Source organism: Lepidochelys olivacea (assembly GCF_965140295.1).
Source record: "Lepidochelys olivacea isolate rLepOli2 genome assembly, chromosome: 8".
In the NCBI taxonomy this organism is placed as follows: Eukaryota; Metazoa; Chordata; order Testudines; family Cheloniidae; genus Lepidochelys; species Lepidochelys olivacea.
In genome coordinates this window covers 89290873-89304802 of record NC_140418.1, presented here as the reverse complement: position 1 = coordinate 89304802, position 13930 = coordinate 89290873, and the positions used below count along the sequence as shown (strand labels likewise).

At 46.9% G+C, this 13930-nt stretch overlaps 1 protein-coding gene across 5 annotated transcripts in view; it reads left to right on the top strand.

The window, feature by feature from the left end:
• The window catches only part of PDE4B (phosphodiesterase 4B), a 402561-nt gene extending 399736 nt beyond the window's left edge, over positions 1-2825 (top strand). For all 5 annotated transcript variants that reach the window (XM_084635764.1, XM_084635766.1, XM_084635763.1 and 2 more), the window contains one exon: positions 773-2825. In XM_084635764.1, the coding sequence (XP_084491890.1) occupies positions 773-1138 (366 nt within the window). In that variant the 3' untranslated portion in view covers positions 1139-2825. The remainder of the gene's footprint in view (positions 1-772) is intronic.
• Positions 2826-13930: the final 11105 nt, after the last annotated feature.

Sequence of the window (13930 nt, the reverse complement as noted above, 5' to 3'; positions counted from 1 at the left end):
TGCATCCAAACAGAAAAACGGCAGCTACCTCTACAGCAGAAAGGAGAGACATCTCTCTATTTAAAGGTGCAGAGCAGAGAAAACAAGTAATCACAAACACAAGCTACATGCAGTAATAAGATATCATTAAAGGTCAAACTTAAGTCCATAAAAGCAATAACGTTCAGAATTCGGACTGAAAGTCAATCTAAGAACGCTGGCTTTTTCACAGCTGCCAGCCACATGAATGCTCAAGGGGAATTGCACTGCAATTGCCATAAAAATAATCAATATTGTCATTTCAGGTACCTCTGTATGGTAACAGTTGAGAGGTGACATTTAAATAGCAACTACATCTTCTATCTCCCAAAGATTAACTCAGATTGAGTTTTGCCTTAGTATTGCACCAGAATGGGGGGGGGGGCGGGGGTTTGGAGTCAGCCAAAGATAACAGCAAGCCTATTTATAATCACATGTTCATTATGGGATGGCATAATGGTAGCCTTATCTCTGAATGTCCATGTGACTGTTGTTTTTAATTAAACCTCCACTCAGGGCCTGATGTTAAAAAAGGCCTTAAGCCAACTTTCATTTTTGTAGGTACAGTTTTGCACAGGCATGACGGGTTCATATGGTGCCGTTTAGACACTGGGTTTGGAGGCCCAGTCTGATGCAGTTATTTGCAGGCAAAACAAAAGGCTGCTTCTCAGAATCAGGTCCTTAGTGTTGCTGAATATTTTCTGAAAAAATGCATCAGTCATTTGTAATGTGTATGTAATACTTTGTTTCTCAGGTTGGATTCATTGATTACATCGTCCATCCACTTTGGGAGACCTGGGCAGACCTAGTGCAGCCTGACGCACAAGACATCCTGGATACTTTAGAAGACAATAGGAACTGGTACCAGAGTATGATACCTCAGAGTCCCTCCCCTCCCCTTGATGAACGGAATAGAGACTGTCAGGGTCTAATGGAGAAGTTCCAGTTTGAACTGACTCTTGAAGAGGAGGATTCAGATGGACCTGAAAAGGAGAGTGAGAGTATCCACTATTTCAGCAATACAAAGACACTCTGTGTGATTGACCCAGACAAAAGGGAATCACAAGAAGAGGCTAATATAGAAATTGTGACAGAAGATATGTCACCTGTTGATACATAATGTACTGTATGTAGGTGAACTTTAAACACTTAATGAGCATGCAAGCTGTCTTGTTGGACTAGCCTGCGATCTAGGTCTTAGGCCTGTGTCTAACATTGGCTAAAAGATCTTCCCAGCTACTTGAGATTGGAGTCAAGGTTAAAGATCGTGTATGGAATGATTGCTCAGGAAACTAACAGATGATCTACATTGTAGTTTAAGCCTTGTCATCTTAAAACATTGTGTTGTTCCGGAGCCAGCTTGAATTGTTACTGAACTGGTTGAAAGTGAACGACATAGAACTGAGAGATTTTATACTGTTAAGGTTTTGGGATTTATACCAGTTAGTCTGATAGAAACTACTGAATAGTAACTCTACATATAAAACCTGTCCACCTAACCACCTGTCTGCGGACCTGTGTGCCTTTTTTGTAAACTTTCACGTCTTTTCAAGAGCCTATTAAATACACAAAGTTTAGTATAAAACTCTCCACAACGTGTTTCAAAATTGGTGGATACTTTTTTGATTCTTCCTGTTAAAAGAAAGTCTTCCTTCTCTCATGGGCAATATCTGTCACTTTATTGCGGTTAATCATTTTTACAGGCTAAACAGAAGGGGTACCCCCAATTTTGCATTTCTGCACCTTTAATAGTCTCATTAAATCTCCAGCTGATCTTTTCAAGTCATTTAATGCCATTGCACATCTTTCCTGTTTGCTTGCTGTGCACAAGCGTATTTTTTCCTCAGTGGGGTTCACTTTTGTTGTGCACAGGATAAAGGATAGTTCTGTTTTTCTAGCACAATGCAGTACGTATACAATTAAGTGTAATAAGGCAGTGTGTGATGTGCGTTCTCCCTTTGGCAGTTTCTTTGCTCAGTGGAAGTTGCACGCTCGGATCTTTGTGTTTCTCTCACCTGTAGTTCATGTTTCCTAGGTTTAGTTCCATCATCCTTCTCCTGCACTGCCTTGAGCTCTAACACGTCCATTACTGTTTATAACAGTGTATTTATTACTGACTGTATATAATGTAATGTTTTGTAAGTTATTAATTTATATAAATTAACATTGCCTGTCAACGGTGGTGTTAATTGTGTAGAAAACTCTGGATAAGAGTTGCCTTTTTTTCTTGTAACCTTTTGTATTGCATAAAATAGAAGAACCTGAACATAGCATAAGAGACATACGGAACCCATAGAGGGCATTCAGGTGGCATTGGCTCACAGGAGTTTCATTTTCATGATGAGTTAAGAAGAGTTGTATCTTATGACTGGGAATGGGGGCAATAGCATGAGCTGTTTAAACTACTGAAGCGCTGAAAAAGAAACCCCCTGTGAATGCTGCCAACTATTAAATGTCATGTTCCAGTATATGAACAACCCAATGTGAATTTCTATGACAAAATGTGAACTGATGTAATTATTGTGCTGTGAAGCTTCTTCTGAGAAAGCTTGTTAGGCATCATTAATGGTGTCAATCTCAGTTTGTAAAATATATTTCAAGCTTTCGGTCCAACTTGTGACTAAATAGTTGATGAGATTAGCACAGTTGTGCATGATCAATGGGTTTGTATGTCTGTTGAACACTGCATTGTTCCAGGTGGTTATTTTATTGTTTTCAGAAGTTTCACACAATGTATGTTATAGTATTATATATTGTGTTCAGATGCATTCTTAAGAGATTTTTATATGAAGTGAATAAATGAAAGCATGACCTAGGCTGGGGCTCTTCTGGCTGTTTATTTTTATCAACAACTTTGTATGTGAGATCACTAAGCAGCATCAAAATGTAACAGCCTACTCTGGGAGTAGGCAAACACATGATCACTGACCAGCTCCCATAGTAAAATAAAAACGAGGCCTCCACGCTTAACAGCTTTCTACATCCAGAAAGCAAAGCAACACTTGCATAGCCAGAATCTGTAAGCACAAGGAGGCCAGTCTTCCACGTATTCAGAGCCTCAGGACAAGGGTCCAGCACTCAGAGACCCGCTTCTTCCTTATTCACCTTTAACCTTCCTGATGGTGAAAATCATCAGTGCTGTGATCAGTCATTCTAGGCTCTTCCATGGCTTGGTTCTGTTGCAATTCCTGCAGTATGGGCAGACACTTCTTAAGAGAGGCTTCTAACCTTTTCTCTGTCTTAGTAACAATGACAGGGTGCCTGCACACACCATCCAGGGCCACAAACCAAAGACAATTCTGTTCAGGTTTCAGAATCTGGTTCATGAGTCTTAGAGTAACAGTTTTCTGATGCCCAAGCATTCTAAAATCACAGGTCAGGGGTCCAAAAGCTTATGCGTTTGGCTTAAAAATCATGAGATTTACAAAAAATATAATGTGGGGGTCCTTTTGTGTCTTCTGGATTTTAAGTCATTAAGGTTCACGCTGGTCACATTTTTCTCTGCAATCATGACAGCTAGAAACTTACTGTGACAGGGTCAGGCCAGATGGCTACAGGAGAGTGATCCTATTGGATCTGCTAAAGGATCCCCCCCCGCCCAGCCTAAGAGGGGAATCCACAGGACCTGGACACCAAATAAGTTGGGGGGACAACTAATGAAATAACAGGACAGGAGTGTGGTCAAAGGGTCAAATGAAGGGAACCAAATGGGGACACCAAGCAGAGAACCCCGGACAGCGCCCACTGCTCCTCAAAAGCGTCAAGGGAGTCAGTGGATGCCGCCCAGAGGAACTCTGCCCGGATACGTGAATGGACAGAGGATCGGAAATAGGCCTCACAGTCACAGGAGACTCCATTGGCCAACCTCCTCACCCTGATTTTATAGATGGCCATTTTAGCCAGGGCCAGGAGGAGGTTGACCAGGAGGTCCCGCGACTACAGGAAAGTGATAGAAGGCAGATATATTAGCCCCAGGTTAAGTGGGTGCCTTTTCCCTGGGTAAGGTAACAGGGAAGGTTCCAGAACAATCAGGAACTTTCTGGAAACAAGGCAGACCGGCTGATTAGAACACCTGCAGCCAATCAAGAAGCTGCCAGAATCAATTAAGACAGGCAGGCTAATCAGGGCACCTGGGTTTAAAAAGGAGCTCACTTCAGTTTGTGGTGTGTGTGCGAGGAGCTGGGAGCAAGAGGAGCAAGAAGCTGAGAGTGAGAAGGCATACTACTAGAAGACTGAGAAGTACAAGCATTACCAGACATCAGGAGGAAGGTCCTGTGGTGAGAATAAAGAAGGTGTTGGGAGGAGGCCATGGGGAAGTAGCCCAGGGAGTTGTAGCTGTCACGCAGCTGTTACAGGAGCCACTGTAGACAGCTGCAATCCACAGGGCCCTGGGCTGGAACCCAGAGTAGAGGGCGGGCCCGGGTTTCCCCCATCCCTCCATCCCCCCCAACTCCCTACTTGATACCAGAGGAATTGACCTGAACTGTGGGTTCCACCAGAGGGGAAGGTCTCTGGCCTGTTCCCCGATCCACTAGGTGGATCAGCAGAGACTGCGGGGATTGTTCTTCTTCCTTTTCCCCATGCTGGCCAGCGATGAGGCTAACTGAGTGAACGGCAGATCTGAGCCACAAAAGTGGCCAAAATGAGGGCTGCTGTGAACCTCTGAGGCAAGCAAATCCGCCAATAAGTGCAGGACCCCCTACGCAGAGGAGGAACTTTGTCACAATTACTTTTTTTTCTTTTTAAATAAAAGCTGAGAATCTCTCATAACCAATTGATTACAGGTGCCAAGGTTTTAAGAACACCCCCAAATATTGCAAGACTTGCTATAAAATTATGAGAGTTGACAATAGTGTATTGATCAACCAAATTAGACATACAACCCAGTTCTTCCAGACAGTGATGATAAGGCACATCTCGTTCTAGTTCTTTAACTGGGCAGTAGATGGCATGACTAGGGACATTACAAGCTAAATACCAATTTACAATGAATACCAATATTCTCCCTGAATTTTCTTCCAGACTCCTCCCCCTACTACCTGTCATGTATTGAACTGTAAAGCTTTTTGCTTTTTTGGATAGTCACTCACTGCAGACACATCACGTGCAGATATTGGAAAGTGAGTAGGAGCTACTGTAACTGTGAGTACAAAGTACTGCACTGAACAGTGAACTCTTTCCAGCTGAAATGGCTTCAAACAGGCCTCATTAGGACTTAAGGTCATGTGACTATGTGGAAGGACTTTGTGAGTTCTTTGAGTACAAAATAGCATCTGAAAACTTTCTTAACCAGTGGAAAAAAACTGTATTTTCTCATGGCCTTAATAGCTTAGGAGGCCAATCAATACAAGAAACTTTCTTTAGAAAAAATATCAACTTTCAGGTGAAAATATGCATGAGGAAACAAACAACAAAAGCCACTGCTCCCTTGACTGCAGCTTCCAGGCAGGAGATGGAAGTTGGCCGTGGGGGGAACCTAGCACCCCCTTCCCCGCTATGGAAATTTTGATGGGGAGGCTCTGTTTCCTCCCCACCCCACCCCCAGTATCTTGGGAGGCAAATACTGAGTAGGACCCAGCTAGGTTCTGTCCCTACACGGATGTGAGGGGGCTGAGTAGAGACTAGTGTGGGACTGGAGGAGGGGCTGTGGTGGCACAGTGCACAAGATAAGGCCTGGACTCCCTGACCCTGCCCAGTCCTGCCTTCCAGCCACCGTGGATCCCATGGGAACACCTGGCCCAGGGGAGGGACAGGAGCAGTGCACCAGCCACCAGGGTGCTGTAGGGGATGGGAGAGAGCACTGGCACCTGGGTGGGGGGCAAGGGGATGTTGGCACAGAGGGTGCCCAGTGGGAGGCAGGACACTGGGCACCAGCCTCCAAATAATTGCCATAGGAACAGCAGCAGGAACTCCTGGGGTGCACCTTTCCAGCCTGGAGCTGGCTGCCCCACCACCTCCTCCCCAGTCTCAGTAGCTCCCCTCACTGCCCTGCCTATCCTTCCACCACCCCTCCCACACACACCCATTTCACAGGGAGTTCCCTGTGGCGCACCTCCTCCCCACCCACACTTCACCTAACACGGCCTCTTGGCCTTGCCATGTGGCACTGGCTCTCATGCAGTATTAAACCAGCAAGGGTTAAGCACTCTCTGCTGCTAGAGGGGCACCAGTTAATGAGGCCCCCCCCGGCACTTTTGTAAGTGTAGAGGGTGGGTTAGCGCCTCCCCATCCCCTGGCATTATTCCAATCAAGCAATTCTATCATCTCCCTGAATGTCTCCTGTAATTTCACCAGAAGAAGTTCTTCACATGCTGTGTGCAATGTTCCTGTGTGCTGCTAAACAGCTGCATGCAGGCTAGTTGTAGCCATGTCGATCCCAGGATAGTAGCGAGACAAGGTGGGTGAGGCACTATCTTTTATTGGACCAGCTTCTGTTGGTGAGCGGGCCAAGCTTTCGAGCCACACAGGGCCTGGCTACACTGCAACTAGACACCCACAGCTGGCCCGTGCCAGCCAACTTGGGCTCACGCTGCAGGGCCGGTTCATTGCTTTGTAGACTTCCAGGCGTGGGCTGCAGCCTGGGTTCTAGGATCCTGCAGCTTGGGTGGGTGTGGGTCCCAGAGCTCAGGCCCAACCCCGAGCCCAGACGTCTACGCAGCAATGAAACAGCCTCTCAGCCCGAGCCCTGCGAGCCTGAGGCCTTGTCTACACTACCGTTTTGTCAACGGAACAGTGGAGGTGTATACACTGAAATGGTCCTCCCACCGATGCAACACACCTGCTATGCTGACATAATAACACCACCTCAGTGAGAGGCGGAAGGCTTATGCCGGTGTAGTTAGGACGCACAGTGTCTGTGTAGCTACTGCATTCCTTACATCGGCTGTCATTCTTGTCAATTTCATGGCTCACCACAGAGAGAATGGAGACAGGAAGAGTAAAGCTGAGGAGAAGAGGCTTGGCAGGGGTTGCAGTGAAAAAGCTGAGGGGAGAGAATATCCAGTCAGCACTCTGGCCCCCATGGAGTGTCTGACTGCCCCTGCTGGGGCTGCTTGTGTATCTGCACCTGCCAGAATGAGCGTTTCTGTGGGGATAGCTATAATTTCTTTCTTCTCCAAGCCCACAAGGCTCAGGGGAGGGAGCTGTGTCTCTTCCCTGAAGATTCCAGCCATCTTCTCTGTATTGTAGCACATTGGCCCTTACTTGGCAGACCCCTGAGGATGAACAAGTAGCCGACCACCCCCAGAAGCCAGCAGGAGGGAGAGAAGCGGCCATTGTAGGCGCCACAGAAGACTCCTGTGGGTAAGTTAGAAGCTGGGTCCTGGCTGGGGGGCAGCAGCATATGGAGGGTGGGGGAGCATCAGCCATCTCAGGAGATGGGATTGCAGGAGCCTTCACCCCACACCCTGGCCTTCCAGGAGTGAGGGCAGAAGGGGATGCAAAGCCATCTGGATGCCGTTGTTTCCCAGCTCCAAGATCAAAGGCCTGAGCACTGCCAGACCCAAAGCAGGATCTGCAACGCCATCGTCTATGTAGGACTGGCAAGTCTGAAATAGCCACTGTTTATATAGGACCCAAAACCTGCCCTTTCTTCAGTACCCCCAAAGACTCCCTGGCAACGAAACCAGTGTTGGTCCACTGCATAGAGAGGACTCTGTGATTCTGGGGCCACAAAAGAGGTGCCCATCCTCAGTCCAGTGAATAGCTCAACCATCTGGTGGGGGCCCTACTGCATGCCAGTGTTCAGGACGTGGGTGGGGTCAGACCAGTTGCTGCCATCCACCACAGCGGTGAGTAACAGCCTATAGTGGCCCCACAGCCTGGGAAAGGGATTCCTCCTCCCCCATCCCACACAGTGCAGTATTTTCACAGTGCTGACTGGCTGCATTTGACCCCTGGTTCATCTAGTTTAAAGCAACAGCACAAGCTAACAAACAAACCCTATTCTCAGAGTGGCCCGGATGTCACAGAACATGCCAATACACAAAGAAGGAAGCCAATAAAGCCAAGCCCTGCTGATTTGTTTCCAATAAAAACTCATCTCGGCTGACCAGATAGCAAGTATGAAAAATCGGGACGGGGTGGGGGTAATAGGAGCCTATATAAGAAAAAGCCCCAAATATTGGGACTGTCCCTATAAAATCAGGACATGTGGTCACCCTAAACTCATCACAGTGTGGAGAGCAGTTGCTGGGACCAACCAATTCGTTGTTAGGCTCCAAGGAAGAGGAGGAAGGGTGGGAGGAAGAGATCAACAGTGAACAGGACCAAAAACCAATAAACAAAATAGTTGAGAACACTCATCAGGCGTCTCTTTACATTTCCACACAGGATGAGAATGGCAATGAAAGTAGAAATCTCTCTTATCCCTAAATCAGTTCCAAAAGTTAGATCTACATGAGGCAGCCGGTTCCCTTCCCAATTACAGCGTTAGTAGACAAAGATGCCTTAATTTAGATTTTAATTAAAAGAAGATCTATTTCAGCATTGTTTTTGCATGTTCTTTGCTGTGGTAAAGCCTAAATGTACTTTATTTGTTAATTATTATTCCTGGCTGTAGAAATACTGTTACATCAGAGTGTGGCTGGAGAAAGGCTTGTGTGCTGCATATTAATTCCGTATAGCCCAGCCCCATGGCCAAAGCATGGAGGAATGGGCTATGTAGCTGGTGTAGAAGGCTGAGTTGCCTACTCTTACCGGACAGCTTTCTTTTCTATTATTTCAGTTAGTCAACAGAGGTGTTTGTGCCTGTGATCTTTGCAAGCTGGATAAGCCCATGTCAGTTAACTGAAATGTTTGTGGTGTACCAAGGAAAAGGAAGTGCTGGAATAGTCACCCTTACAGCATGCAACATTGCTAAAGACAACCGAATGACAGGGAGGCTCACAGCTATTCTTTGAAGTGGGACATCACTGAGGCATCCAATGAGTTCAAAACACATGCTTATTAAGAACACAATTATTAATGGTGTCTGTTGAGAGCTGTGAATGTGGCAGGTTCATCTTCTCTCACAGGAAGAAAATACTTCGGAGTCTTTTTCAAGGACTGAATGTCTATGATTAGCTGAAAATGATGGCTTTTAGGCTAGGCTCAGTTCCAGGCTATTTTATTTCCTGTTATATAGAAAACTCTCCTGTCAAGTCACTAAACTGCACCCTTAGCTCCATAAACAATATACTCTTAGAGCTGTCTTTCATTGTTGTCTCTCCGGAGTGATATTTAACTTCTTAACTCGGACTTTCCTTTGAGTGACTATGCACTTATACTTTCCACAGCAGATCTATGTGCACCCAAAGCACTCAAATTTGGAGACTTTTGCCAGCAGTACCCCTAGGTGGCACATGCCCCCGGGTCTCTTCACGCACCCAGCCAAGGGCATAGAAGGCATGTGTGTGTGGCCTCCCTCTCAGTTCCTTCTCATCACCTGTGTAGAGAACTGAAGCCTCCTGTAGCTTTAGCTTTGGGTTATCAAAACAATTTTATTGTAAATAGTTATATGTAGTTACTTCTATTGTATAAGTTAATGTAGTTGGTTATTGCTTGTTTAGGAAAAAACTGGTGGAATGAAAAAAGTCACCAGGATTCAAGCAGTGGGCTACATGCAAGGCCATTTCTCCCCTCTCAAATAGGCATAAAAGCTATTAGATCTGCCTTGGTGAGGGACATTTGAGAGACACAAGAGCTATTAGAACTGTTTCCACTACAAGGACTAAAATAGAGGGATTTCCTCCTCAAAGTCCATGAGATGAAGATGTCAGAGTCTCTCTTCCAAACTGGATCCCAACCATGAAATAACGGACTCCAAGTTGAGGTGTGTCCCACCCACTACCAAAGATCCCAAACACAAGTCTGCAGAAAAACAACCGCTCTTTGATTTCCGCCATGGCCTCCTTGAAGGGTTCCAAGCATTCTGACACTGACAAGTGCTCAAAATCTCAGTTTTCACCTCACAAAAAGGCTTCCAATAAGTCCTCCGGTATCAGTTCAAGGTATCATAAGCATAGGCTCTCACTTGCTGTGTGAGGCAACGCCCTCAAGTCTGGTGTCTCACCTTTACCACTCCATCTTCTTCAATACTGCTGATTCGGACCGCATCAGCACCGCCAGGTCTCCTAGTTGAACGCTTACCTGCCTCGGTCCCATCAATTCCGCAGGCCTTCCTAGCTGTAAGGGATTGTCTGTGCCTCCCCTTCCCAGCCTCTCCAGTGTTACAGCCGGCTCCAGTTGGGGCAGCTCCACCCCACTATGTGCTGGCACCATCAGCACTCCTGGCACCGATCACCTTCTTGATGTTCCAGCCACCTCATCCTGTGGCTGCGCGGGCGTCTCACGTGCCCAGACCACCATGAACCCCAGCAATGCCTGCCCCTCCCTTTTCTGAAGAAACCTGTGTTTCCTCTTCAGACTCTGAAAGGGAGGCACCTGTATCACCTAGAAGGTCTTTTAGATCATAGAATCATAGAATCATAGAATATCAGGGTTGGAAGGGACCCCAGAAGGTCATCTAGTCCAACCCCCTGCTCAAAGCAGGACCAATTCCCAGTTAAATCATCCCAGCCAGGGCTTTGTCAAGCCTGACCTTAAAAACCTCTAAGGAAGGAGATTCTACCACCTCCCTAGGTAACGCATTCCAGTGTTTCACCACCCTCTTAGTGAAAAAGTTTTTCCTAATATCCAATCTAAACCTCCCCCACTGCAACTTGAGACCATTACTCCTCGTTCTGTCATCTGCTACCATTGAGAACAGTCTAGAGCCATCCTCTTTGGAACCCCCTTTCAGGTAGTTGAAAGCAGCTATCAAATCCCCCCCCTCATTCTTCTCTTCTGCAGGCTAAACAATCCCAGCTCCCTCAGCCTCTCCTCATAACTCATGTGTTCCAGTCCCCTAATCATTTTTGTTGCCCTTCGCTGGACTCTCTCCAATTTATCCACATCCTTCTTGAAGTGTGGGGCCCAAAACTGGACACAGTACTCCAGATGAGGCCTCACCAATGTCGAATAGAGGGGAACTATCACGTCCCTCGATCTGCTCGCTATGCCCCTACTTATACATCCCAAAATGCCATTGGCCTTCTTGGCAACAAGGGCACACTGCTGACTCATATCCAGCTTCTCGTCCACTGTCACCCCTAGGTCCTTTTCCGCAGAACTGCTGCCTAGCCATTCGGTCCCTAGTCTGTAGCTGTGCATTGGGTTCTTCCGTCCTAAGTGCAGGACCCTGCACTTATCCTTATTGAACCTCATCAGATTCCTTTTGGCCCAATCTTCCAATTGGTCTAGGTCCTTCTGTATCCTATCCCTCCCCTCCAGCGTATCTACCACTCCTCCCAGTTTAGTATCATCCGCAAATTTGCTGAGAGTGCAATCCACACCATCCTCCAGATCATTTATGAAGATATTGAATAAAACCGGCCCCAGGACCGACCCTTGGGGCACTCCACTTGATACCGGCTGCCAACTAGACATGGAGCCATTGATCACTACCCGTTGAGCCCGACAATCTAGCCAGCTTTCTACCCACCTTATGGTGCATTCATCCAGCCCATACTTCCTTAACTTGCTGACAAGAATACTATGGGAGACCGTGTCAAAAGCTTTGCTAAAGTCAAGAAACAATACATCCACTGCTTTCCCTTCATCCACAGAACCAGTAATCTCATCATAAAAGGCGATTAGATTAGTCAGGCATGACCTTCCCTTGGTGAATCCATGCTGGCTGTTCCTGATCACTTTCCTCTCATGCAAGTGCTTCAGGATTGATTCTTTGAGGACCTGCTCCATGATTTTTCCAGGGACTGAGGTGAGGCTGACTGGCCTGTAGTTCCCAGGATCCTCCTTCTTCCCTTTTTTAAAGATTGGCACTACATTAGCCTTTTTCCAGTCATCCGGGACTTCCCCGGTTCGCCACGAGTTTTCAAAGATAATGGCCAGTGGCTCTGCAATCACAGCCGCCAATTCCTTCAGCACTCTCGGATGCAACTCGTCCGGCCCCATGGACTTGTGCACGTCCAGCTTTTCTAAATAGTCCCTAACCGCCTCTATCTCCACAGAGGGCTGGCCATCTCTTCCGCATTTTGTGATGCCCAGCGCAGCAGTCTGGGAGCTGACCTTGTTAGTGAAAACAGAGGCAAAAAAAGCATTGAGTACATTAGCTTTTTCCACATCCTCTGTCACTAGGTTGCCTCCCTCATTCAGTAAGGGGCCCACACATTCCTTGGCTTTCTTCTTGTTGCCAACATACCTGAAGAAACCCTTCTTGTTACTCTTGACATCTCTGGCTAGCTGCAGCTCCAGGTGCGATTTGGCCCTCCTGATAACATTCCTACATGCCCGAGCAATATTTTTATACTCTTCCCTGGTCATATGTCCAACCTTCCACTTCTTGTAAGCTTCTTTTTTATGTTTAAGATCCGCTAGGATTTCACCATTAAGCCAAGCTGGTCGCCTGCCATATTTACTATTCTTTCGACTCATCGGGATGGTTTGTCCCTGTAACCTCAACAGGGATTCCTTGAAATACAGCCAGCTCTCTTGGACTCCTTTCCCCTTCAAGTTAGTCCCCCAGGGGATCCTGGCCATCCGTTCCCTGAGGGAGTCGAAGTCTGCTTTCCTGGAGTCCAGGGTCCGTATCCTGCTGCTTACCTTTCTTCCCTGCGTCAGGATCCTGAACTCAACCAATGCATGGTCACTGCCTCCCAGATTCCCATCCACTTTTGCTTCCCCCACTAATTCTATCCGGTTTGTGAGCAGCAGGTCAAGAAAAGCGCCCCCCCTAGTTGGCTCCTCTAGCACTTGCGCCAGGAAATTGTCCCCTACGCTTTCCAAAAACTTCCTGGATTGTCTATGCACCGCTGTATTGCTCTCCCAGCAGATATCAGGAAAATTAAAGTCACCCATGAGAATCAGGGCATGCGATCTAGTAGCTTCCGTGAGCTAGATCATGTTAGAGACCTTGTACCAAGTAGGGTTACCCGACCTATGGACCAGTACTGGTTTTCTTAAAGAGAGGCATCAGTATGGCGTCTCAGACATTGCAGTTTCTCCTGTCACCTTACTGGTCTTGGGTTTCTCCGAGGGATTCTAAACCTTCATCATAGTCTAAGAGGAGGTCACCCCTCCAGTACAGGAAGTCTCTGATCAGGCTCCTGCTACCATCCATCCAATGGAGAAAGGAGAAATAATGGAGGCATGCCTAGATGTTCCCCCTATATCTCATCTTTTTCTCCAGATGAAGCCATTACTCCAGAGTTGAAGCCTTCCCTCTCCCCACTCCCCCAGGGACTTCAAGGTCTTTCAGGACCTGATGAAGAGAGTGGTTACTTCCTCAGGAGTGCAGGCTGAGCTTGTGTAAGAAAACCCATGCAGCCTGCTTGATATTTTACAGACCACTGTCCCAGGAAGGGTTGCCCTTCTGATTAAAGAAGACTTGCTGGAGCTAGCAAAAACCCTCTGGCAGATCCTGGCCTTTAAACCACCTACCGCAAAATGGGTGGACAGATGTTATCAAATCCGTCAGCAGGACTTTGATTACTATTTTAACCCATCCAGTTCCAGATTCACGGCTGCTAATGAGCACTCTTGACAGTCCCATCCTAAAGACTAGGCATTCAAGAGACTGGATTCATATGACCAGAAGGTTTATTCTACCACTACTCTTCAAATGAGAATGGCCAACTATCCAGCTCTCTTGTCTAAATATACTTCTATTAATTTGTCTTAAATTTCTAAATTTGCTGACAAGTTTCCAGAAGAACACAGGGAAGAGTTCCTGGCTCTGGTTTCAGAAGGGTGCCTCACAGCCTGAACATCCCCCTTGAACATGGCCTTATGGTCTGTGGCCACTGCCATCTCCATGGGGTGCTCTTCCTGGTTTCAGGCCTCTGGCATTCAAAGGGAGATGCAAAATACAATT